Source organism: Cololabis saira, chromosome 3 (genome assembly GCF_033807715.1).
Source record: "Cololabis saira isolate AMF1-May2022 chromosome 3, fColSai1.1, whole genome shotgun sequence".
In the NCBI taxonomy this organism is placed as follows: domain Eukaryota; kingdom Metazoa; phylum Chordata; class Actinopteri; order Beloniformes; family Belonidae; genus Cololabis; species Cololabis saira.
In genome coordinates, this window is record NC_084589.1 from 27,218,201 (window position 1) to 27,243,936 (window position 25,736).

General features: G+C 39.8%; 1 protein-coding gene across 1 annotated transcript; it reads left to right on the plus strand.

Moving 5' to 3' along the window:
- The first annotated feature begins 4,659 nt into the window (after nucleotides 1-4,659).
- cers2b (ceramide synthase 2b) lies at nucleotides 4,660-21,792 on the plus strand. The gene is made up of 11 exons (XM_061716928.1): nucleotides 4,660-5,091; nucleotides 10,232-10,405; nucleotides 11,708-11,825; nucleotides 11,932-12,050; nucleotides 13,486-13,543; nucleotides 13,777-13,827; nucleotides 15,514-15,606; nucleotides 16,114-16,242; nucleotides 16,996-17,102; nucleotides 17,214-17,367; nucleotides 20,068-21,792. Exons 2-11 carry the CDS (start codon nucleotides 10,233-10,235, stop codon nucleotides 20,218-20,220), a joined length of 1,155 nt encoding a protein of 384 aa, XP_061572912.1. The 5' UTR covers nucleotides 4,660-5,091; nucleotide 10,232; the 3' UTR covers nucleotides 20,221-21,792.
- Nucleotides 21,793-25,736: the final 3,944 nt, after the last annotated feature.

Sequence of the window (25,736 nt, forward strand, 5' to 3'; positions counted from 1 at the left end):
TGATAACTTATCAGTGATAAGTGTATTTCTACATAGCTGTTTGGTCTAAATCCTTTAAGTTTCCCCGTACATTGTGCATGTGGAAATGTTCTTACTTTCACTATTAAACATAGTCACAAGTTCTACTGTTGTTTTTTTCTTATTTAATTTGATCAAACGTTTAAGCAATCGCTGATCACAATCGTTCAAAGTATTTTTCTGACCACATTTTTTTCTTCAAAGAGGATGGTTCCCCACTATCCTTTCACTTTTTAATGAGTCTGACAGTTCTTAACCCAATTTTAGTAGTTTCAGCAAACTCCTTGCATGTTTTCTTTGCCTGATGCGTGCCAATAATTTGACCCTTCTGAAACAGAACAACATATTTTCCACAACCACAGGATGAGTCCTCCAACATGCTTAAGAAATTTAAAGCTACTCACTGCAACAGTTAGGCTTAAATAATTTCTTGACAGCTAAAACATAATCATTCATGCAGCATTTATCCAATGGGAGGCTTTTACCTGTTTGTTTCGTTAAATCCAGGTGGTGACTTTTTCCTTGGACAGGCAATGTATGAATTTTCTGTTCTGTTAGAGATGGAAAGTCAAAGGATAAACTTTGTATTCCTAAGTGTGGATTGATTTTTTTATGAACCTTGCTCTCCACAGACTTCAGTAAGAGTGATAAAGGTGTTTTATAATATACAGTAGTTGTCTGCCAACCAGAAAGTTTGATTCCTGGCCTTGCAGTCCATCACTGAACCCCAGGTTGCCTCAGATGCATCCATCTATGTTTGAGTTTGTGTGATAGAAAGCTGTCTATGTAGATCTCTACAGATTAAGAGTTGTGAATGGGCGACTATGGCTTGCAACGTGTGCATAATTTTATACAAGTACTAAACATTTGATAAAGATTTTAGTAAGTACAGGTTAAAGGGTAAAAATAGGGCATTATCTGCTTTTTTATTTCATTAAAAATATGTTTTTTGGGTTTAGAATTAATGGAAGTCATTATAGACACCCCAAGAGAAATTCACCTGTCACCTGCTTGCTTAGTTTTATTTTTTGTCAGATCCAAGGAATGTGGTCTCCTTGCATTTTATGGTTTAAAAAAAAAGTAACTTAAAGCTCTATCAACAGAGCTTCCTATCACCATTCAGATGCATAACAGCCTCAGTGACCTCGTTTTATTGAACCTGCCTCAAATGTACAAACTCTATCACCCTGTAAACCCTTTACATGGCTCATGAATCAAACAACTGAGGCACAAATAATGTTAATCTGCAAAAGAAAACTTTTTTTAACAGTGAATTGTAAGATTTGGTCCCACATATACCTAAAAATCTCAGTACCGAACTGAATACCTAGCCCGATAGATCAGACCCACATTTAGAAAGCTGTACTTTGTACTGTATTTTCACATTGATGACAAGGCTACTGAAAATATGAAATTAAAAAAAAATTTTTTTAATGAATTATAATATCTTAAATAGAAAAAAAAACGCAGCCAGTTATGCTGCATGAGCAAACAACAAGGTCAAAGGTCAACTAAGCTTCAAAATTGAACAATTTATTTACAGCTAGGGTTGCCAACCGTCCCTTGAAAAATAGAATCGTCCTGTATTTATAAACTAAAGTACGCGTCCCGTATTGAGCTGAAAGGGGACGCACTTTGTCCCGTATTACTGTGAGAGTTAAAAAATAGTCATAAAATGGCAATGGAAAATGGCATTGAGCTGTTGAGTGACAACTGTAGTCTACAGTCATGGCTTTTTAGGCACAAATATGTTTACAAGTTTTCTACAGACTTTCTGTTTGCACTTTTGTTATTGCACTAAAAATGTGCACTATTACCGAATGGATGTTCTGTTTGCTTTCTATTTTATATTAATTTATACAATTTGAAGTTATAAGCAGGATAGGTTTCACTTTAAGAAAGATACTTATTTTATTCAGTTAATTTTGTTATTTTGTAAAATGTTTGTGAATTGCTTGATAATAATTTGTTTCCCATGTGTTCATGGCATCCAAAAATATGCAGCTAATTCAATTCAGGTTCGAGTCAAATAGTTAAAAAAATTGTTTCACTCACAAAAAAAGGGGCTAAAAGAATTCACCACGCCAGGAAGGGTGAAGGCAATCGGGTCGGCTGGCCCTGCCGATGAAGTGTCCCTTATTTACTTTTCAAGCAAGGCATGGCAAATTTATTTATAAAGCACATTTCACATGATGAGCATGGACTCAATGTGCTCAAATACAAGGGGTCTGTCCGGTATGTATTCAGTGAGCATGTCAACCATGTAGGAGGGAGCTAAGCCATTCATAGCCATTCATTTAAAGACAATAAGAAGTACTTTAAAATCTACTCCTTGTTTAACAGGGAGCCAGTGAAGAGAGGATAAAACAGGAGTGATGTGTTCATACCTCTTGGTTTTTGTTAGAATTCTGGCCACAGCATTTTGAATAAGCTGGAGTTTATGTAACATTTGCTTTGTTAGTCCTGCAAAAAGTGCATTGCAATAATCTAATCTACTGGAGATAAAAGCATGAACCAACTTTTCAGAGTCTGATTGTGACAGAAAGCATCTTTAGATATATTTCTGAGATGATAGAAGGCAGTCCTGGAGACATTAGGAAGGGTGAAGGTTGTTTTTGTTTTTTTTCTCAACCTCTTTATTGATTTTACAAAAAAACAAGGCACATTATACATTCCAGAAGAACATTTGCATCAAAGAACACTGAGTGACCAATGAGTAAAACAAAACAAAGAAGATACAGAGCGAAAAAGAAAGAAAAGGACTAAACAATAAAATAAAAAAATAAAAAAAGCAAGTGATCAGTCAGGAATTAGGGTATAAAGATGAAGATGCTGGGCTTTTGGAATCATGCAAGATTTCAAAACATTTTTGTACTGAATTATTTCGTTTAGATATACAATAAAGATTGGATTAATTTTCAAAAAGCAACATTTATGAATAAAAAATGTAGCCAATATAATTAGCTAAAAATAGCTGGGATAGGCTCCAGCAGACCCCCGTGACCCTGCAAAGGATAAAGCGGGTATAGATAATGGATGGATAATTAAATGATTGATTCCAATGTCTATTTTTTGTCCTCCACTTGTAAACCATATTTAATGTTTCAAATGTAAGAATAGGAAGGGTTTGATCATTATAGATTATCCAGTATTGGAATGCATCCCTAAAGGTCCTAGTTAGGCTACAAGAGAAAAAAAGATGCTCTTGTTTTGATGTCTGCGTTACAAAAAGTACAAATATTCAAATCTAAATTAAACCTTTTATGTAAAAAAATCATTACATGGATAGACCTCATTCATTATTTTAAAATTAACTTATTTAGCCTTGGGTGGAAGTGGAAAGGAGAGGTAACTGGTTCTCATTTTAATTAAGAAACTAATGTTGAAACGTATGTTTCCTCTTAAAAAGGTGAAGAGAAAGACACCAAAGTAAAATTAGTTCTCAAGAATTTATTATTGCATTTTTTATCCAAAATAATACAACAATCTATAACAGGGGTTTTCAATTCCAGTCCTCGGGCCTCCCTGCCCTGCATGTTTTAGATGTTGCCTTGCATCAACACACCTGATTTTAATTAATGGTCCTCATTAGTTTGTCATCGAGGTCTGTACAACTCTGTTGATGACACAGCTCCGTGTATCATGGTGTGCTGAAAGCAGGGTAGCATCTAAAACAAGCAAGGCAGGGGGGCCTGAGGACCGGAATTGAAAACCCCTGATCTATATAACTAAAGAAGGCATTTGTGGACTAACCACAGCCATCATGCCTTTAAGTTGAGGAAGGGTGAAGGTAATCAGGTTGGCCGGTGTTCTGCCAATTTCTGCTCCCTGCCGAGAAATGCTACTTTGTGGTTCTGCACATGCGCACAGACGATTTTCAAAGTTTGATTGCCACGCTAAATCGATAATATGGGATGTTGAGTATTTGATCCTTCAAAATACACCACTCATGACATGAATTGCATTACACTGTGTGAACATTAAACAATAAAGAGGGAAAAAAAAACAATTCTATCGCTTTATTTGATATTCATTCAGTCATTCGCCTTTATTTAACCAGGCAGGTCATAATAACATATTCTTATTTACAATGACGGCCTGGCAAGAGACAAAGACCACTTGGGGGAAAAGGAGGTGGTTTAGGGAGTAAAACACAATAAAATTAGAGCTCTACAAAAGGTAGAAAACCATTAGGTAGCATTTTTTTGGCAAAGCAGCAAAAAATGGCAGAACACCGGCCCTGCAGATGAGGTGTCCCTTATTTACTTTTCAAGGAGTTGGCAACCATAGTTACAGCAGACAACAAAATAACTATGATTTCAAATAATAATAATAATAATAATAATAATAATAATAATAATAATAATAATAATAATAATAATAATAATAATAATAATAAAAGTTTTCCTCTGAGCGGAAACCGAGCGCATATACTTCTGAGGGCTGATTTATGGCTCCGCGTTACACCAACGCAGAGCCTACGGCGTACCCTACGGCGTAGGCTCTGCGTCGATGTAACGCAGAACCATAAATCAGGCTTGAGCGTGTCAGCAGGCGAGTGCCGTCTCTCATGTGCTCGGACGTCATCCGGTCCCTCCCTCGTCGTTATCCCCCCTCTCCCCTCTCCCCTCTCTCCCCCCGGCTCTCTCAGTGCTCTCTCTCCTCCAGCTCCTGCCGGCCGACCCGCGCCGCTGTCCGGCCACACGCCCACACAAGCCCCCGCCAGGGTGGGGTGACACCAGCCGGACACGACGAGACTCACACTAACAAGCCTGAACGCTTGCTGAGGGGAGGAAAAAAATAAAAAAAGCAGCAGCATCTCATATAACTCTTGGTGCTTTTTAGTTTTCAAAGGTTTCATATACATCAACCTCCGGACTGAGGAAACATGTAAAACCAATCCCGGATCTGGACAAGCTGCGCCCTTGTGAGCCGGACCCCGTTAGGATCCCGTTAGGTTTCAAGAGAGGAGACGCGGACTGCGCCGTGGACTTAAGACGGAGACCCATTTTTTTGTTTCAGGGTGGAAGCGGGCATTTTTGACGCTGCTTTTCTAACAGAAAAAACACCAAAGTAAGTAGCGTTTCACTTTCATGTCGCCGACCAGACGTCGCTGGCGCATGTGCTGCATCCCCGCTCACGTCACCGCGCAGCCCCGCACTAAGGGGTGTTCTGATGGAAAACAGGCCCATTAGTGGAGAAAAACACGGGGGGTTTGTTTTTTTAAGTATGTGTGGATCAACGCTGATGCTAATTGTTGTTTTGGTGCGTGAACTCTGCCGAATGACCGGTCTTTGCTGTGAAATTGTTGCAGGTAAAACCACTGTATGACTGAAGCTAAGTGGCATGCAGAGGCCACATGTGCATGATGGATGTGTTATTTTTGAAGAAATATGCAGTTGAGAAAACGTGTTTTCCTTTTTTTTGTGTAAATATAGCGATTTGTTCCAGTTTGGGACCCAACTTCCAGGGTTGTTGTGGTTTTTATCCATCCCCTACTTCCCTCAAGATAGCAACATTGAAGCTAATCTGGACACACTGTCAACAAAACACCATATGAGGGATTTAGGAAATAATGTGGGAAAAATTAAGGAAAGCTTAATTCTGAATTATCATTCTCAAATCTATGTGAATTTACAGGACTGTCTCAGAAAATTTGAATATTGTGATAATTATTTTCTGTAATGCAATTTAAAAAAAAAAAAAAAAAAAAAAAAAAAATGTCATACATTCTGGATTCATTACAAATCAACTGAAATATTGCAAGCCTTTTATTATTTTAATATTGCTGATTATTGCTTACAGTCTAAGATTAAGATTCCCAGAATATTCTAATTTTTTGAGATAGGATATTTGAGTTTTCTTAAGCTGTAAGCCATGATCAGCAATATTAAAATAATAAAAGGCTTGCAATATTTCAGTTGATTTGTAATGAATCCAGAATGTATGTATTTTGTTTTTGTAATTGCATTACAGAAAATCACAATATTCTAATTTTCTGAGACAGTCCTGTATATTTAAAAATGGTGGGCAGACGTATGTATAAATATAGAGCTTTTTATTGAAGTAATATATTAAACTGCTTATCTTTATGTTCCACTGTATATCTTTGCAGTTTGAACTGGGTCCCCTTTTGCTAATATGCACTGATGAAATGCATTTCTAAAGCTCTCTTCATACAGCACTTTATGATTTACTTGCAACATTTTTTCTCCATCACACACACATTAACATACAGATGAAGGGTGATCAGGTTCATCGAGTATCTGACAATGATTAGATCTTTCTTTTCAATCAGCAATCATTCATTAGTTTGAACATCTATGAACCTTGAGTTTTACTTCATCCCAGAAAGTTTTGCCCCTGTGAGATTATTCTAACTCCCTTAGCTGAATGTATGGGTAAAACTGACCTGGACCCTATGAGGAGAAGAACATATAACTATTACCCTCATACATCCTGAACAAGCCTCTTCAATGTTAATTTGTTGACTGATTGACTCTCCCCATCAATAATTTATCAGTGTCATGCAACACTGGCAAATGTACTGAAGTCGACTCCTTGTAATCTTTATTTACAGCACAGCAGATTGGATTGCCGTGATGAACCAGTTGCCTGAATCGTATGTCTTGCCTTGGTGTGATTTCAGATTTTCTTCCACTGACAGAAAATAATTTAAGATATAAGGATTCTTGTGGTATTTCAATTGCTATACCTTCTAATTAAAAAAAGAAGACAGTTTTCTGTCAACTGCTTTCCCAAAGAATGCCTACAATTTGAAGGATGTGTATTCCTCTTTATCAAAACACCCTAGCTCAAAATGCTCAAGGCATGACCTGAGTTACAGCTAATGAACCATGTGCAGAGAGCATGCCAGCCTTCTGAGCTGCCACTTCATCCCATAGCATGTGCAGTCAGGATCTATGACTTCACCCGAATCCATCAATACTGAAGGTTAAATGCTATTTTTATTGCACGTCATTATAAATCTAGACAACTAACATTTTCGCCCGAGATATTCGTTAACATACACAATATGGGAATATTTTATATATTTGTATAATATATATATATTCAGTTTTAGTTAGAAATTATTCTGTCTGCGCTGATGAGTCAGAGTTGATAGTATCATCACAAATAAAACCAGTCTAAACAAAGTGCAGTCTAAATTTAGGAAATTCCAAGATTAGCAAAGTTAACCAAAATTGTGACTCGTCTGTGCCATCTATGAGTAATTGGCGTATGACTTTTTTTTCTGTGATTCCCAAGGAAGTAATGATCTCAGTGTGAAGTCGGTTATAAGCAATTTATAAGGGCAGAAATCCATGTTTGTGTGTTTGTTTAATCTGCAGTGCTAAACTAACTGACTGTGCTGTTCAGTAAACCCAGAATGAAGAATAATGTAAGGTGTTTTACTTGTATGACTGCTCAGTTTTAACTTCAGTCTTGTGACCTATTTGGGAAATCATCATTTAGTCAATCAGCCATTCCGTCCCCGGGTTTATCAGAACTGAAGTTTTGAACTCTCATGTTAAAGTCTGCTGGGTCTCCTGATCATGTTGAAGGCGGATAGGGAAGGTCTTGCTTATGGATGAATAAGAGTAAAGGAGTAGTTGTACAAACACGGATGGTATGTTACTAGTGACTCATAGTCGGACCACATTGCAAGAGTCTTATGACTTATGTTCCCCTGTCTAGCTTAGTTTCCTACCATCCTGATGAAGCAGTGGGTGACTGTAAAACACCATATACTGCTATTCATCCCTGGAGGGTGAATGGGACTGTGTTTACATTCTCCATGGACTTAGTAGTAGGTGCTAGTCTGATCTGTCAAGGTCTTCCTCTGAGGCTTGTTCCTCACATTTCTTTTTTTCTTTTTTTCTGTTCATCATAGGCTCATAAACCCAGCATTCAGGAAGCGCATCAGTAACAGCTGGAGCAGTATTCTGCCAGCTTGGCACGAGATCACTATTTACAATTCAGATATGCTTGTAATGTATATTCATAGTGAGGGAGGAAAAAAAGAGACAGTCAGGCAGAGGGAACTTCCTTTCTCCCTCCCCTACTAGAGGCATTCTTTACTTTTATTGGACCTTTGAAATGGTCAGAGTCTGGTCATCTGTTCTGGCAGGCCAATGGCATGTAGTGTTAGGAAAGCACTGTGTGGAAAAAAAGGGGCTTTAACATGCTGAATTCACTGGATGAGCTCAGCAAGTAGCCCTAAAATTATCCCCTTGTATCCGAAATTGAATGCACACAACGCACTGTTGCAGCAATGTATAGTGTAATAGATTTGTCTGTGTTACGTTGCCTTTTACTAACCAACCCCCACCCCTTATCTTTTATTTATGGGTGTGTTTGTAGAAAAACGCTGAGCCCAATTACAGCTGATACACTTGCAAACAGTTTTATAATCAGTCATTTATATACAGAAAACACAGCTCTTTCTGACCTTTGAACCACGTGTACTAATGCTTAGAAGCTTATTTACTTATCTGTTTTTTGAGGAGATTACACAGCCCTTTTATGAAGCCAGATATGGATGCCAACGTGTTATTCTGCAGAGCTTGTATGAGCTGGCTCAAGTGAGAAGTGGTGGTACCGAAGTGGAAGAGCTGGCAAAAGGACTTGGAAAAAATATGTCATCCTTCCCATCCACCTGAGTAAAAGAAGGAGAAAAGGGAGAAGGGATAGCCCAGCGCTCAGCCAGTTGAGGTTTTGCAACAGGAAGCAGGCCAGGATGACTAATGTGACACAAAGTGGAAAATAACCACTGCACTCAACTGTGACACCTTCTCGTGAGCAATGCAAGCAGCTACAGCTAACTACTGCATCCTTCACGTTGTTTTATGATATGCTGGGGTCAGGCATGAAGCCCTGTTTTGAAGTGTTTTTTTTTTAACTTGTTCAGGGACCACACTGAAGAATAAAAAACAAATGGAGCCATATATCTAGTCAGTGAAACAGCAAGTTCTGGATTTCTGGTCAGAATTTGTCATCTGAAACATCTCAGGTCTGTTTTGTGTTGGAATGAAAACATGCTGATTTTAATCACAAATTTAATTATTGACACAAAATAAGAAAAACACAAATTATACATTATTTAAGAGATATTTTAGTCATTAAGTTTTGTATAACAGACTTGAGTTCTACTTATTAAATATGTATTGTTATTCTTTTCTTTAAAAAGCTCTCAGTTGATGACCCCCGCCGCCAGAAAAGTCAAGAATTATGCGGGGGGAGGTCACCTAAGTATTTATTTAATGGGTGTTTTTAATATTTTCAATTGATGCATTAGTAATGTAAATGGGATTTTATCTGCACCATAATCAATAGACGTTTAAGAGAAAGCCACCTTTTAGATACTGATAATAGCTTGTTCATTACTTAATTGTTTCCCGTGAACTCCAATATTGCATCACATTGTCAGTTTAAAAAATTAATCACGCATACTTCCTTAATGCTTTTCTGCAGGCAAGGCTTTGTCAGTATTAATATCAAAGTGTGGTTTGGGGCCTTTACTTTAAAGCAAGAGTGAAGTACAAATGTTTCTGGCTTACTGGAGTGAAAGAGGGGAATCCTTGGTGGGTTACTGGCAGGGAGCAGCCGGGTGGGGATGGGAGTGGAAGTGAATCGCTTACAGGGCCTCGGTATTTGCAGCTGTAGATCTGTGAGGGGACACAGGAGATGGAGCATGTGGGGGCGCCCCCGCTGCCCGCCACTCTCGGGTGAATTATGACTCATCCCTCGGATGCCTGTTCTCCCTCACCACAGACTCCTTTTACTAGCTTTCTCTGCCACTCCCTGAACCTAGCACCAGAAATATTTTTGAGTGCCCTCTGGGTAAAATGCAGCACTCACAGCTGCCATAAGCTATGAGCTAGTGATGAAACTGTGAAGGAAAAGATTTTCCTCAGTTGATCTGATCTTTTTTTTTTTCTTCCCTCATGTTGGGCCTCCTTAACTCGTAGCCGCTCCCTGTGTTCTGTTATATGCATTTAAAAAAAAAAACATTGAAAGACTTGCACCAGTTGGGACACTTTATTCATTTAGACTGCACCAAACTCTGCTTATACATGTACATGCCTGGATAGAAGAGTTTAGATTTTACAGCATTAGGAACCATATCGTTGTGTATGTCTTGAGATATTATATGGGAAGACTAATAAGCCCATAACGGTGTTGCTGAGTCCTGGTGCGTTCTGTGCTTCAGGATGCTGTCGGGGCTGACCGAGTGGTTCTGGGAGGAACGGCTGTGGTTTCCAGAGGGTCTGGGCTGGGCCGACCTGGTGGATCGGGAAGGACGGGTATACGCGAAACCCCGTGATTTATGGGTCGCACTTCCCATCGCTCTGGTGTTCCTCATCATCAGACAGATCTTTGAAAGGTCAGTCTATTTTTCACTCGTGTCCCATTGCCTATCTGTGCTCCTCATCTACTGTTTAATTCAAACACTTACTTCCTCTCTGTGTACACGTTTATCTCCGTCCTTTTTCATTTAGCCCTTTTCTTTAGGCATTGTCTTTCTCCTTTTTTGTCTTTAAGTTTGTCCATCAGCTATCTCCTATTCCATCCTTTGCCTTGATGATTGTAATCTTTTTTTTTTTTGCCACGCTTGTTCTTTTTTCAGTAATCACTTAATCCTTGCTTTATGATAAGTGAAAGCCCAGTGATTCGGGCGCTCCTTTTTTTTCCTAGTAGCTACTTTTTGATTACAGAGTTCATCTTGTCTTTTGATGCCAAGAGCTTCTCTTGCTCATTGTGGTTTCATGTTTCTCCTACAGTTAAGTTGCAGTTAAGTAAGGAAACCGTTTTCACCGTTTGCATGCACCGTTTGATAAGACAAGCGGTGAAAGCACTCAGAGTTATCACATTTACATTCATTAAAATGGATTGTGGTTGTTGCAGCTGGCAGCTGCTCAAAAAGTTGCAATATGTAGTACTTTCATTGTGCAATATAGATTTACTATCAATCATTATCATTTCGCCATCCTTGTCACCCATTCAGCATTTAATACTTGCTTTAATTGTATGATTTTTCCAGAAAACCAAGATTATGTAGTTTTATAACTTAACATAATTAAAACCACAGTTAATATGTAAAAATGTTCCTAATGAAACCAAATCAATCAGAGCAGGGTGGCTTAAAAAGAAATAAACGTTTAAACTGATTTAGATCATTATTGCAAATGTGGTAATTATATGCACTAAAGGAAATGATCAGTTAATATCTATTTCTACCTTTTTATAAATATTTTATTTCTGCACATTTTGTTCCATTTGGAGGCAACAGAAGGTAATGTTTGAGGAGGATCGTAAAAATAGAAGTCTCCTCCCAAATTTATGAAAGACCACTGTGTTGTTTGGAATTTTTGCTTCCATCCCTCACTGGCAAATGCTGCAAAAGCAACTGGACCTTTATCTACTAACCCCTGCTCTTTGGCAGAGGAGGATGCAATGAAAATGTTTTAGATAAACCATAAAGGTCTTCTTGCACTCTTTCCTCGCTGGAGAAGTAGGTGTTTGAGATTGGAATAGACATAAGCACAACGTTTTTCCAGGATACAATGTATGTTCCTGTTTTTCATCACAGTCTTACTTTTTTAAGCAGCTTTAAATTTACTCAAAGGTTTTTATATTTTCAGAATGTTTTTTCATTTTAATCTTTTCAACCATTTTCTTATTGCAGGACAGTGGCTACACCCTTGGCCTCTTTACTTGGAGTGAAAGAGACTGTGCGGCTCAAAGTCTCACACAATCCCACACTGGAGTCTTACTACTGTAATATTACCAAAATCCCTAGCCAGGTAGATTTTTTTTTTTCACTCTCCACATTTTAGAACAAAGACCAAGCAATGTGTTTGACAGCAAATGCTAAAGTCTGACCTGCCTGGCTTTTTGTGCTGGTCTCAGTCTTCAGTAGCAGGTCTTTGCAAGCAGACGGGCTACTCGGAAAGACAAGTGCAACGATGGTTCAGAAGACGAAGGAACCAAGACAGACCGAGTTTACTGAAAAAGTTTCGAGAGGCCAGGTAAACTCCGCCATATACACACTCTTTTAGACATATATATTATGCGGAGCTCTAGAGCTTGTTGAAACAGCTGGTGACCCCTGACTTCCTCTGGCTATACAAGCACATTTCTGGCTGCAAAAGTAGCCATCTATTTTTATCATGCACTCTATATAGGACCACTCTGGTGGTACCATTCCTTTGTCCCAATTGTTTCACACATAAACACACACAAACAAAGACAATCATCAACGTGTATACTGGAACAAGGCCTCAACTCCTGGAAGGGTTCTGTCACTACTAGTGTTTTTTATTTTTTTAGTGAGCATTTAATGTGAGAGAAGCAGAATTCAACCGCCTATTAAAACCAGGCTGCAGAGCCTGGCAAGTGTTAGTTGGGACTGTAATACTCTGCCACAGGCAGCAGCAGACAGCATGATAGTGTAAGCATCACACAGACTGATAGACAGGGAAACGTACATTGAAATACATGTGCAAACATGTTTTTTATTCTATCCACCGGGTTGTGTTCAATATAACAGTCACTGCCATCCACTTTCTTGTCATTGACATTGTTTACGTTTGATATCCATTAAAGCTTAATAACTGAACTATTTTCACATTTTTCTGTTTTCACAGTTATCAGGATATATGAACTTCTATGATATGAAAGTGAAGCAATAACAATAATTAATTTCTAGTTGTATTTGTATTAATTGTATCCACGCTGATTCTGTCGGAGTTGATAAAGGGATGTTGCTGCTGTGTTTGGCTGGCAGCGGTCTCAATGAGAGCTACCTGGAAACCTGAGAAATGTCATTGTTATTTTGGTAAACTAATACTTTAAACAGCTGATTGTCTATGTGCAGATCACTCATTCACTCTGAATATGATGTGTGGAAATGCGCAGGCGTGCATGTGACCGCATGTTTGTCACTCCCTGGTTATCGTGTGTTTTTCACTGAGCTGGTTGCAACATAATGACACTTTTCTGTTGAATCAATCTATTGTCTGTGTGCAGACAACGGGGTTTCTGTCTCTCTTTCTAACTTCCCCCACTGCTGTATCTCTCACACATCCTTGCTGTTTTCTATACCTCTGTTTCCACCGTTCTCTATCACCATTGTAGCTTTTATTTTTGTAAAATCTTTATACACCTGTATGAGCAATTGCATGCCTCTTCCTGTCTGTGAAACCGTGGAGGTCATTGTCTGAAAGCATCTTGTGTTTGACCAGTTTTGTTGTTGTGTCCTGATTTGACACTCAGTGTAGCTGTCCAGATTTTTCCAGGCAGTTCACCCAGCCTGCCAACTCTCTCTCCAACTCCGAAAGACTTTGTGAGGGAGAATTTGGGAGTATGTGATGCATTTATGCATCTGGCAGAAAATGTGTTCATCATCCTATCCCCATTGACTGAGGAGAAAGTGTGTGTGTGTATGTGTGTGTTCTCTTGCAGTTGGAGATTTACCTTTTACCTTCTTGCTTTCATTGCTGGCCTGGGCGCCCTCATCGATGTGAGTACCGCCATGTTAACCTGAACCCGCATCTTTATGCATATATCCTCATCCATCACCTGTCCAGCTCTTGTAACTTCGTTCTCTGTGGTACTTGGTCCTTTTTGCTGTGATTTCCTCACCACTTGCTTTTTTCAGTGAGGAAGCATTGACTCCCCCCAATGCTGAGTCAGTGGATATAAATACACTTGTCAAGTTCTGCTGTCTCATTCTCATCCCATCTCTCCTTCTAGAAACCTTGGCTGTATGACATGAAGGAGATGTGGGAAGGCTTTCCAGTGCTGGTATGTCTCTGGGACTGCTGAGTACGTTGAATGTACAAGGGTGTCTGTTTATTAAATTTAGGTCCCTGCTAGTGGTGGATTGAGGATTTTTCCAAGTGAGGGGCCCATAAAAGGACCCCATTTCTCATAAAGAGGTCAATTATTTGTCCAACATTTTTGCACACAATCCCTCTTGCTCCAGTCACATCTCATTCAAGCGTATAATTATTTTAAAAAAAACAGACGGTGAATCTTATGAATTATTTATTGATTTTTACCATGCATAGAAAAAATGCTTTTAAACACACACAGCACATGATACACAGACATGGAGACAATGAAATGCTAATGTTCATAAATCGTGACTAAACATAAGTAAATTACTGTTAATAGCTGAGTGAGTGCAGTTCAGTAAATGCTCTTTCACACATTAATGACAACCAACGTGGCGTTTTCTGGCTTATTAACAAACTCCACAGAATATTGACTACCATGAATGTATTTTCTGTGAAAGGCTAGTCACATGTAGGCTAGTGTCTGGTTTTTCTCTTCCAGCAGAATCATTTAAGAAGTCCTTCTTCTGTTCGCTTTATTGAAGTAGCTTTTCCTGTTTGGCGCATTAGAGCCACTAACTTGATGTGGAACTGCATCCACCTATAATCTGATCATCGTTTTTGGACGTTGGACAGACAAGTGATAGGACAGGGGTACTTGAGTGGGATCATCAGATATCTGCTTGGCTAGAAAAGCCAAGTTACCTGCACAAAATGGGAGAAGGTATTGAAAATTTCCTCTGTTGCACGCCATTTTTATTTGTCTTTCTGGACTTTCCATCAGCACAATAAGGCCTTGTGTCGACATTGTTGCTACAAGCTACTGTCATAAGATGGTTTACTTAGTCAAAATAGTTGGCATAATTATAAAGCAACTTTTTCAAATTTTACCTCTGGCTCTCCCAGTAGGCATGGGCGTTAAGTCACTTTTGCGATGATTATCTTTCCTGGTTGTTCTCTGTTCTGTTTTCTCTTCCATCATTACTTTTTCGGGTCTCTTAGCCGGCTCTGTCATAATGTTCATTGTAGCTCTGTGAGCTAGTTTCATCTTATGGCAACGTGGCTGATGTTTGATGTCATGAAGCTGGTGCAGTTTTCTGAGTTGAGAGCGAGCTAGATGATACTGTCTTAAAATAATCAAATATTCCTTCAAAGGAAAATAAGTGATATTTTAACATGAAAAAAACAACCTCTTGTGCCACTTTAAATTTAGTATTTTCTCTCTCTTAATTTTGGTCCAGGTCACATCAAGTTGTCGTGGTTGTAGGTTTTCCTGTGAAACAAATATATCAAAGAAATATACCGTAATCAGAGTCCCAGATGCGCTTGATGAGTGTTTATTTTAATGTATGTAATTTTATGCTTTAAAAAACAGGTCTCTCAAATGTGTGCTGACCACCAGGGTCCTCTGTGATTATCACCTGATTATATTTATTTTTAAGTGTGACCTTTGACATTAAGCCAAGAAAAATCTTCAGTCAAGCTTTTGAAAGTTGTGAAAAAAATGTCACAATTTTAAATCCCTAAATGTTAATGAAAATGTTTTGAGAATATTTGGACGGTTCTCTCATGATGTGAATTATTTTCTTAATATGGATTTGTGAAAGTTATTAAAGAGATGTTGACGTTAAAAGATTGTTCTCCTGTCCTCCAGACTCTCCTGCCATCTCAGTATTGGTACTATATGATTGAGTTGGGTTTCTACGGCTCTTTACTCTTTAGCGTGGCTTCAGATGTCAAACGCAAAGTAAGTGAATTTGTCTTTGTCTTTTGCAAAACATCAGATTTTTATACAAACCGATGGAAATCACACAACATTTTGTAAATTAATATTGATACATTACAAGTCATACAGACTAAGTCAACTTTTCCTTTTATGTAGCTGTTGCATTATAATCTACTCTACACAGACAAAGGCAAACTTTCATTTCGTTATCTGACACATCTGACATCTGTGGACCGCGGGTGGACATTAGACTGTTGTTACACGTGTGTTTCTGTGCGGTCTGCTTGTGTGTTTGTTGAACTTTGCCCGACCTGGTCAGCTGAGCGCAGTGGGAAAAAAATCTTTCAACTGAGGCACACAGTGTTCCTCCAGCACAAAAGTCTAACCTAGATACCACTTAAGCAGGATTTGGTGCCCCACACACAAACCCATTGAAAACATGCAACACACAATTACAAATTGTGGTTTTTCTTTTTCTTTCATAGCCTCTGTAAAATATGTTTTCCCCTCCCACGTCTTTTTCATTAGGACTTCAAGGAGCAGATAGTTCACCATGTAGCAACCATCCTCCTAATCAGCTTCTCTTGGTGTATGAACTACATTCGTGCTGGGACACTCATCATGCTGGTGCACGACTCCTCTGATTACTTTCTGGAGGTAAATCCCCAACATGCCTCTTTGCAGATTTGCAGGTTTCCTTCCTGTACAGACATACACGTGTTCACACTAAAGTGACATGTAACCTCATGTACCTTCACCACCATTTATTTCTAGTTTTGGTTGAACTTACAACAGTAATGTTTGTTAACAAGAATGGTGTTACCGCATTTTTATACAACCTGGGCTGAGGTTATTAATCCCTACAACTAGAACATTTGGACTTTAAACGCCTTCACATGCCAGATCCACGCTGGCTGTCGGCCCCTAATCATGCAGGTAATGGTTGTCCTGATAGCTTGAACAGAGGGTGACTGGACATATTTTAATGTTTTCTTTTTAAAAGATTTTAGCCCATATTCAGAAGGCTTCTTCAGTTCTAAGTGAAGTGGTTTCAGGCTGTTTCAGTCTCACAAGAAGGGATGGGTGGGTCAGTGATTTAAGATGTGACTTCAAAACATCCCAAAGTGTGAACGCCCCAACAACGCTCTTCAGGCCTGAAACTCCCCACCAGTCATTTAGATTTCATGAAGGCTTTTAGTGGAGAGCTGAAATGTATTCAAGAACCAACTATAGAGGTCCAGTTGCCTTCTTTTCAAACATGTAAGTGGTACACCGATCGTACACTGCCTCCTTGTGGAGGAGAGTGTCCTTTTGTCACTGCTAAACAAAAGACTAACCAATAGTCATTTTTATTGTTCAAACAAGTACAATATCCATTTGTCTGTACATTTTTCTCTCTTCCTCCGACAGTCTGCAAAGATGTTCAACTATGCTGGGTGGCGAAATGCTTGTAACTATATCTTCATTGTATTTGCTGCTGTCTTCATCGTCACTCGCCTCATCATCTTTCCCTTCTGGTACACACAAACACGCCTTGAACAATTGTTTTGAATATGTAATATACTACTGGCCTTAATTTTGCTCCGTCGCAACTCGCCTGCTCTTAATCCCCACTGACTCTGTTTCAGGATCATTTACTGTACGTGGGTGTACCCAGTGACCATTTACGACCCCTTCTTTGGCTACTACTTTTTCAACGGACTGCTGATGACTCTGCAGTGTCTACACATCTTCTGGGCCGTTCTCATCATCCGTATAGCACTCCGCTTCCTCACCCACAATGTAAGCAAACACAAAGGCGCATACGGTCAAAAACTCAGTGAACATTCACACGCTGTTGAAACAGTGCCGTTGATTATATTTGAAACTGATGAAACATCAAAATGCGGTGCTCTTGAAAAACACCTTCTACATATTTTGTTTCTTGTCGCCGTTCTGTTATGAAGATATGGACACAGGATGGGGCTTCAGGGTTGATACAGCTCTGAAGTGGCAGCAGAAGCAGTCAGTCACGTGTAACTCAAAAAGCTTGAACAGAAGGCAGCTAGATGTCTTTTCTAGGTTTTTGAATTCAAAAGCCCCAAAAGGTCCAGCTGTCCTTTTATTCAAGCTTTTCAGGATTACCATTTGTTACAACTACTGATCTGTAAGCGTTTGAAGTGTGAGATGAAGCGTAAGCTGTGAAAAGAGTTTGATATTAACACTGAAAGCAAATATGAAATGGGTAAAAATACTTTTGTCATATCACAACTACATTATTGTAAAGTTATTGTGCAAACAGTAATTTAGACACAAAAACATTGGTCGGGTTTCCCAGATCCGACCCTTCTTAAAGCTAGGGTCTACGATCTTGAGTTTTTTTTTTAAAAAGACACCTACTCCCCACACAAACTCCCTCCCCCCTGTGCTCTGCCTCACATGAAGCTCCCGCCTCCGACACACCCCCTCTGGTACGGGAGCCAGCAGGACCAAAAACAAGCGGCGCCTTTGCCGGAGCGCTGCTTCGGCAAATACTCTTTCTAAATATGTCCTTCGTGTTGCCGTACTTTGGGAGGCGGGGAGTAGGGTGAGGACTGTCCAATCACGGACATTCAAGCAGATTGACCAATAGGCGCCGTTCGGGCCGAATGGCGCCTATTGGTTGACTTCTTTGCAGGATTACAGCAGATAGAAGAAATATTTTCTTTTGGTTCTTTTTGCTAATCCTATTTCATAGATAACACTATTGGGCCATAACAACCTTATAAATGATTTTGATAAAAATGTACAATATGTAAAATCATAGACCCTAGCTTTAAAGATTTAAGAAGGCTCTTAAGAAGAGTTCAACTAAGAAGGGGCCCTAAGATACGGGTGTTTCCCAGATGACTTCTTAACACCGTTCTCAGGACCGCTCTTAAGATCGCTCTTTAAGAAGCTCTTTGGAGGAGCTGTCCACCACCGCGGTTCTGAAACTAAATCAATCGATGCCAGGCAAATCGATCACCGATCACTATCACCGCATTTTCACACACAGCACTGCTACTTAACGCACTAATTCCCTGCTGCCTGCGCGTTATGTGTCTTATAATGAAAAACTAAGATGATAAATATACTTTAATGAACCTTTTTCATGATGAAAACAAGACTGCAACTTAATAAGAAGTAGTCTTGGTAAGAGAATGAGGAAATGTATTGTTTTTTTTAAATGTGAAAGATGGACGAAAGGACAAATTAACTTAACGATCAGCATATAGGACCACATTGTATCCTCCTGACTGGTAAAACAGTATCGTTCACCTCAAAAAAATATTCTGAAGTTTATTTAGCTGCTTGACCTTTTTCACTATTAAGCAGAATCTTGCATTCATCCACGTTGTATTTTCGGATGTTTGATGTGCACTCGGGCACGGCTCAGGAGGATCGGTGTCACGGCTGCCACACTCCGTGACACCGACGCCTTGCTCAGTCCGGTGCTGTCCCCCACCACCTCCAGGAAGCTCCCCACTGCGTAAAAACGCAGTGCAGCCAGTAACTGGACCTCCCGGCTCAGGGTTGCCCTCCGGATATGTGGAGACACCAACGTGATGAGGCGTTGTATCTCAGCCCGTGGAAGCCGGTACCTCATCTGGACAGCCCGGTCCAACAGCACGTCCAGGGGATTGAAGTGCTGATGCACGAATGCGTTCATATAAACAGTTCTGCTTCACACACGGTGACGCGGTTGATTTGCAGCGAGAATATGCTGTATAGCAGCCATGGTATCTCACACGTGTGATGTGGCAACGCCTTTATATAAAGCAGTGGATGAAGTCTCCCTTAATGAGGTTCTAGCTGAACTCAATTACACCTGTCAGTTGCCTGATGTGTTAAATGTGGCAGGTTTGGAGGGTGGATGTTTTTGATATGCCCTGAAGCATTTTTGAGTGTGGTACATTATCTCATATGTGCACGCAGATGTGGGATGTGTGCAGATGTTTGCCTGACGCACCTGGATCTGTGAGTCTTTGTTCACTAAGAAGGCTGTAAAGAGTGGGTCAGCAGCATCTTACACTTCCTTCTTAATGAAAGAGCTTCTTAAGCTAAGAGCGACTCTGGGAAACGCGTCTTTCTTTCACAGGCTCCTTAAGAAGGTTTGAAAGAAGCTCTTTGCTGTTAAGAGCTTCTTAACTGATCTGGGAAACCCGGCCATTGTCATTCATTTAAGATGGTATTTGTATCTTCCAGGGGTGTATGAGAACTCTGTGACCATGATCAGAACAGTATATCACAGTAAAATAATGCCGTAAAGCTGAAATTAGAGAAACAGCAGCCTATTATAAGTATCTGTGTCTTTTCCTGACCAAATAAATATAAAGTTATGATGATAACAGCTTTAAATTCAGAGAACAGCTGGACAGTCTTGAGGGTATCCTGATGCTGACCGGCGCCTCTGGGAAGTCTGACCAGAAGGCTTTTTTGACTGATGACACGTTACTAAACAAACTCCTTGTTGTTTTTCAGGAAAAAGTGGACGATGACAGAAGTGATAAAGATGAAACGGACGAATCAGAAGAGGGGGAAGAAAATGTAGAAGATATTAAGCATGTAAAGAAAAATGGACCTGTGCAGAACGGTCATGCAGTCCACAACAACAACCACAGCAAGACGGAGTGAAAGCAAATGTCAGAACAGAAAGCAAGAAGGACTCATATCCCTCTGAGGGGGAGCAACAAGGGTGGGATGGATGAAAAGAGAGAAAGAAGAAGGGATGTGGGCGGAAGGGGGCAAGTATTCCCTGAAACTAAAAACAGCAGGTATCTTAGAAAAATTGACACTGTTGCGTTTACACAAACACATGCTCATTCAGACGTACTTTTAGAGGGCACAGAGATCCAGCTGATAGTATACACTACACAGTGTCATGGTGTTTTTCTTTGTCATCAGAAAAAAAATATTGCCTTTGATATTATTCCCAAAAATGCCATTAATACAGGAGAGAAAACAGAGAGGAGCAAAGTGTGGAGGAGAAACAGGAAGGGGGTGATGCTGCTTCTACTTAAGCTTTTGTGTTTTAACTGTGCCTTAGAGCCAGCTGATGGCTGCTTTAAAAAAAGAAAAGAAAAAAAGTATTTCAAACCTCGCCACTTTTGAAATGATGTTGCTTTTTTTCTACAGAAAGAACAAAACAAAGTGGATATTCATTTTATGAAGTTCAGATTATGGGGCATTTATTTCCCTTTTTCTGTCTATGCAACTATGTAACTCTTCAGCTATTGCAACATCTTTGCACAAACATGAGGTCATATTCTGCAGCAGGACTGTGTGCCTATGCTCTCTTGTGCAGCTTGTGCCATTTAAGAAGTATTCTATTCGGTGTTAATCCAGTCGAGCTTATTTTGTGCGAGTCCCACTTCCAAAAGGGATGCCGTTCTCACTTCCTTTTTGTTAAAGCCAAGAGCGGTAGACATAAATCCATGTACCGCCTGGGACTGAGAACTCACAGTTACCAGATACATTTCAAGCAGCACGTTTCTGTTGCCACATACTGAAAAGAGATGAGTCAGTGTAAACATTGTGAAGGTTTTTCTGTGGAATTTATTTTGTCGTTATTTTTGAGAGGCAGATTTCCTCAGCTCACTGCCTAATAGATGAGGTTATATTCATTGACCTGGCTCAGAATTTTAGGTCTTGATTTAAACAATGATTTTAAGTATGATTTTTTTTATTTTTTTTGTCTGTAATAGGTTTACAGTCATGTTATTTCATGTTTTACTTTTTTTTTCTTTTTCAAAGAAAACTGTTGTATTGGTTTCGAAGGTTTGAAGGTTTATGAAATAACAAGCGGTCCAGTTTTGTTGTCACACTTTTATGTATTTGTATGTCAAGTGCCTTATCTGTAATGAACAGGGAGCGCTCCTGTCTTTATGTCCTCTCCTTTTCTTTCCTGTTTCCACATCACATCGATGACTTTCACCTCCAAGTTCTGAACATGCTCCCTCCTCACTGTTTCTTTCAACACTTGCTTCTCTTGTTTAAGAACCACCTTTTTAAAGTGACTCATTCCACTACCAGATTCTCTTTTACTAATCCTGACCAACCAGCAACCTTTTTTTCACCAGTGATACAGAGGAAACAGCTGTGTCCTAATGACAGTGTTGTATTATTATTATTTTGTATTTTTGTTGTTTATTGATGCCCAAGTATTGTTATTAATGATAAAAGATCATAAATTACAATGAAAGCATTTATATGTGTCTGTGTCATATCTGCCAACATAACACTAACAGAAATATAGTGAGGCATAAGAACATGCACAATAATAGTTATACACCTCAATTACTTAATTTCTGTTGTACATCTCAAAGTGTGTGGAAACTATAAACATATTTTTGTGTCAAAGTAAAAGTTCCATACTCTTACTACCTCAGGGATTAAAATTTTATCAAATCGATTATATCCGACAGCTGAATTTGATGTTTAATCCATCTTTGTATGTGTAAAATCAGCCTATTAAGTAGCTTAAATGAGCTGTTCTTTAACTGCAGTTGTAAAAACACACAAGAGGGTGGAAATTGAATTGTTTTTTACATATCTCTACAGACACGATCCTGTTCAAAATTGCTTATGTTTAAAGTTTACCTACTTAGCCAAAACTCCTATTTTATTATTGAAATTGTGTTCTTTTTTTTTTTTAAATATATAAGTGAACCCCAGCATTTATCACACGTTTACATCCATTAAATCAAAATTTGGGTTTCCAGATAATCAGAATCAGAAAGAAGTTTATTGCCAAGTAGTTTAACACACACGAGGAATTTGTTGTGGTGATTGGTGAAATACAAAGATGCTGATGATAAGACTGACACTCCTTGGGAAGCTGTGGTTATAAAAGCGCTACCATCGGAGGTCTGATGTTTGCCTTGCTCTTTGAGGGTTTGATGTGATCACTGTAATATCTGAAGATCTGTCAGACGCTCTCAAAAAGCAAGGTTGTGGATATTCATGAGTTTGGCATGGAATTCAAAATTATCTCCAAGATATTTGAAATAAAACTCCTCTTCAAAAGAAAAGCACTAGTCACATACAGCCAAGGAAAAGTTTTAACTGACTGATATTTTTTAATTGGGAATGGCTGCTCCAGAAAAGTCCAAGAGCACACAGTCTGGTCTAAAAAGAAGTCTGAAAAGTTAAGAATTTCAGGTAACTCTCAAAGCTGTCAGTGTCAAAGTGTGTGAGTTTACAGGCAAATATTCCATATATTTTACCTGCACATGGATAGCTATTTAAAAAACTAAAAACAGTTATGTGCCAGCTATACAAGTAGTGCCCTCTGCATAGAAAAATCTAAGGTATAGTTGTCATCCCGTTGCTGCTTCCACCTGCCTACGTGGATGTCTGCTGTTGCTGCTTCCGCCTGGAACTCTTCCCTAAGGAGGAGGGACATGCCTGGAACACCTCCCTAGGGAGGTGTCCAGGAGGATCCGATACAGATGCCCAAGCCACCTCAGCTGACTCCTCTCAATGTGAAGGAGCAGCGGCTCGACTCCGAGCTCCTCCCGAGTGACCGAACTCCTCACCCTATCTCTAAGCCACCCTGCGGAGGAAACTCATCTCGGCCGCTTGTATCAGGTATCTTCTCCTTTCGGTCACTACCCAACGTTCAGAGAGAACCATGGCCTCGGTTTTGGAGGTGCTGATTCTCATCCCTGCCGCGTCGCACTTGGACTCAAACCGTCCCAGCACATGCTGAAGGTCCCGGTCCAATGAAGCCAATAGGACAACATCATCCGCAAAAAGCAGAGATGAAATCCTGTGGTTCCCAAACCGGATCCCCTCCGGCCCCTGGCTGCGCCTAGAAATCCCGTCCATAAAAGTTATGAACAGGATCGGTGACAAAGGGCAGCCCTGCCGGAGTCCAACATGCACCAGGAACAAGTCTGACTTACTGCCGGCAATGCGAACCAGACTCCTGCTCCGATCATACAGAGACCGGACAGCCCTTAATAGAGGGCCCCGGACTCCATACTCACTGAGCCCCCCCCACAGAATGGCACGAGGGACACGGTCAAATGCCTTCTCCAGATTTTCTGCACAACACAGAGGAATGGATTAAAAGAATATCTACCAAGTTAATGAAGTACTAATTCACCAACCAAATGAGATCACAGTTATTATGAATGGCTCAACAGATACTGAAAGAACAGACAGGCATATGTTTGCCAATATATATAGTATGTGCACATAACTTAAATTTTTTTTTATTAACTTATGGTCAAAAATTATACTTTTGTCTAATTTGTGTTTTGTTTTTTTACTTGTGTTACAAAAGATCTCAACATGTTTGGTAATATTTACTCATATACAAAAGGTCTAGGGCTGGCAAACTGACAGAACCCCCACTACATGAGCTGTGTTATGTTAGAGAAAGGTTTGCAGTGTGTCACATGAGTAACCCAACTCCTTAGAGACTAAAACCATAATTAAAGCTGCAAGCAACGATGAACGTTGATGAACGCTCCCGCCCTGGCCGACTTCCTGTTCGGTTTTGGCCATGGCGCGAAGAGACTTTTCTTTAAGTTGCAACATGATACAGGTGTGTACCGATTTTCGTGCATGTACGTCAAACCGTATTGTGGGGCTTGAGGCACGAAGTTTTCTAGGGGGCGCTGTTGAGCCATTAGGCCATGCCCATTAAAGCAGCACAACGTAACTTTCAGCTTTTCTGAGTTTGGCGGCATCTTTTGGACAAAAGCGGTAGTGTTTTACCAGAAAGAACACTACGTTTCCCATGAGCACCAGCGTGTACTGCCGGAAAACTCCTGTCCCGTCGCATGCATTTGTTTTGAGAGAAGACGAGACGCTTTTCTGTTTCACCAAGTGAACAGACAGAACGCAAAAAAAGAGATGTTAAACTGCTGGAAAGGAACTGGAATTTACCGGGATACCTTAAACAAGGAAGCCAGGGAGCGGTAGCCTATATGGAGGAAATAATGATTAATAACGGTCTGGATCAATATGAAATCCCTACTAAAGAATGGAGCTCCTCGTCGGAGCGCCACTCTTTATAAGGGATTTACTGCCGCAGTTCTGCACAACCCACGTCTTACTACCTTGTTTAGGAGTGTTTGGCAGCTGCTTTGGAAAATGTTTGACTCGCCATGTGTTTCAATAAATTAGTATAATAGTACAACATACAGTACATGTTTTGTATTACTCTTACTTTTCTTTTCTTTTTTTTTGACTGCTATATTATACTGAAGAGGCTCCGAGTTGTGAGCAATATTTTTGTTTTCCTCGTGAGATTATTTTTTTCCTCTGCAGCTACAAATCAAATAGTTCATATTTTTTCCTCAACAAAATTAATCTCACTGCAGAGAGCTGGCCAGCAACTGCGTTTAGCTGGAGTAGTGGGGAATAAAACCCGTTTGAATGATCCAACCCCGGTCTGTGAGTGTTTGTTCGTGGTTTAATAAACCCGTATTTTGATCCGACGCCCGTCTGTGTGCGTGTTTGTTTGTTTACTGAACGTTATGTTTGATCGTTACAGCCGCAATACAACCGAGCCGACAACTCTTTTACTCTTTTACTCTGTTATATCAGATAGCCTACTTGGCCTCCGTGGTTCTGCCTCCAAGCAGGAAAGCGGTGAAAAGTTAAACCATTAGCGATCTTTTCCCCACGTCTGTTGTGTGGAGCTGCTGCAGCCACAACACAGCAACGGGTTACCAGCTTCTGGGGAGCTGCGCTCCACGCCCCGCCCATTTTCGTCTCGACTACGAATCGGGAAGGAGGGGGAAGTGACGTATGCCGTAAAGCAGTCAAAACCGTAAAAAAATGTGTAGTTTTTTAGTGTGGAAGGGTTCGTACCATGATCCTCAAAGTTACATAGTGCCAGTGAAGGTGATACAGACCCCTCAGACCATGACAGAGGTGTCATTAAACCTGTTGGAAGTTGATGTACCATCACAATGACTCTGGAAATATGATATTAAGGTGGAAAAGTTACATAGTGCCGCTTTAATGCAAACCATTAAATATCAAATTTTTCGCATCAAAATGAGCATAGTTGAATATCTCAAAATCCGTAATAGCTAGCATGATGAGACTAAAATATGTTGTAGTACAACGCATACAACGGTTTTTTTCAATGTTGTAATGATGTCTGTACGATAAACCGTTGCCTAGCAACA

Excerpts from the sequence above, each read along its gene's own strand:
- cers2b (XM_061716928.1), top strand. The coding sequence starts at position 10,233 with ATGCTGTCGGGGCTGACCGAGTGGTTCTGGGAGGAACGGCTGTGGTTT. Across the intron at positions 12,051-13,485 it reads AAAAAGTTTCGAGAGGCCAG|TTGGAGATTTACCTTTTACC; the intron begins GTAAACTCCGCC and ends GTTCTCTTGCAG. Across the intron at positions 13,544-13,776 it reads GCCTGGGCGCCCTCATCGAT|AAACCTTGGCTGTATGACAT; the intron begins GTGAGTACCGCC and ends CTCTCCTTCTAG.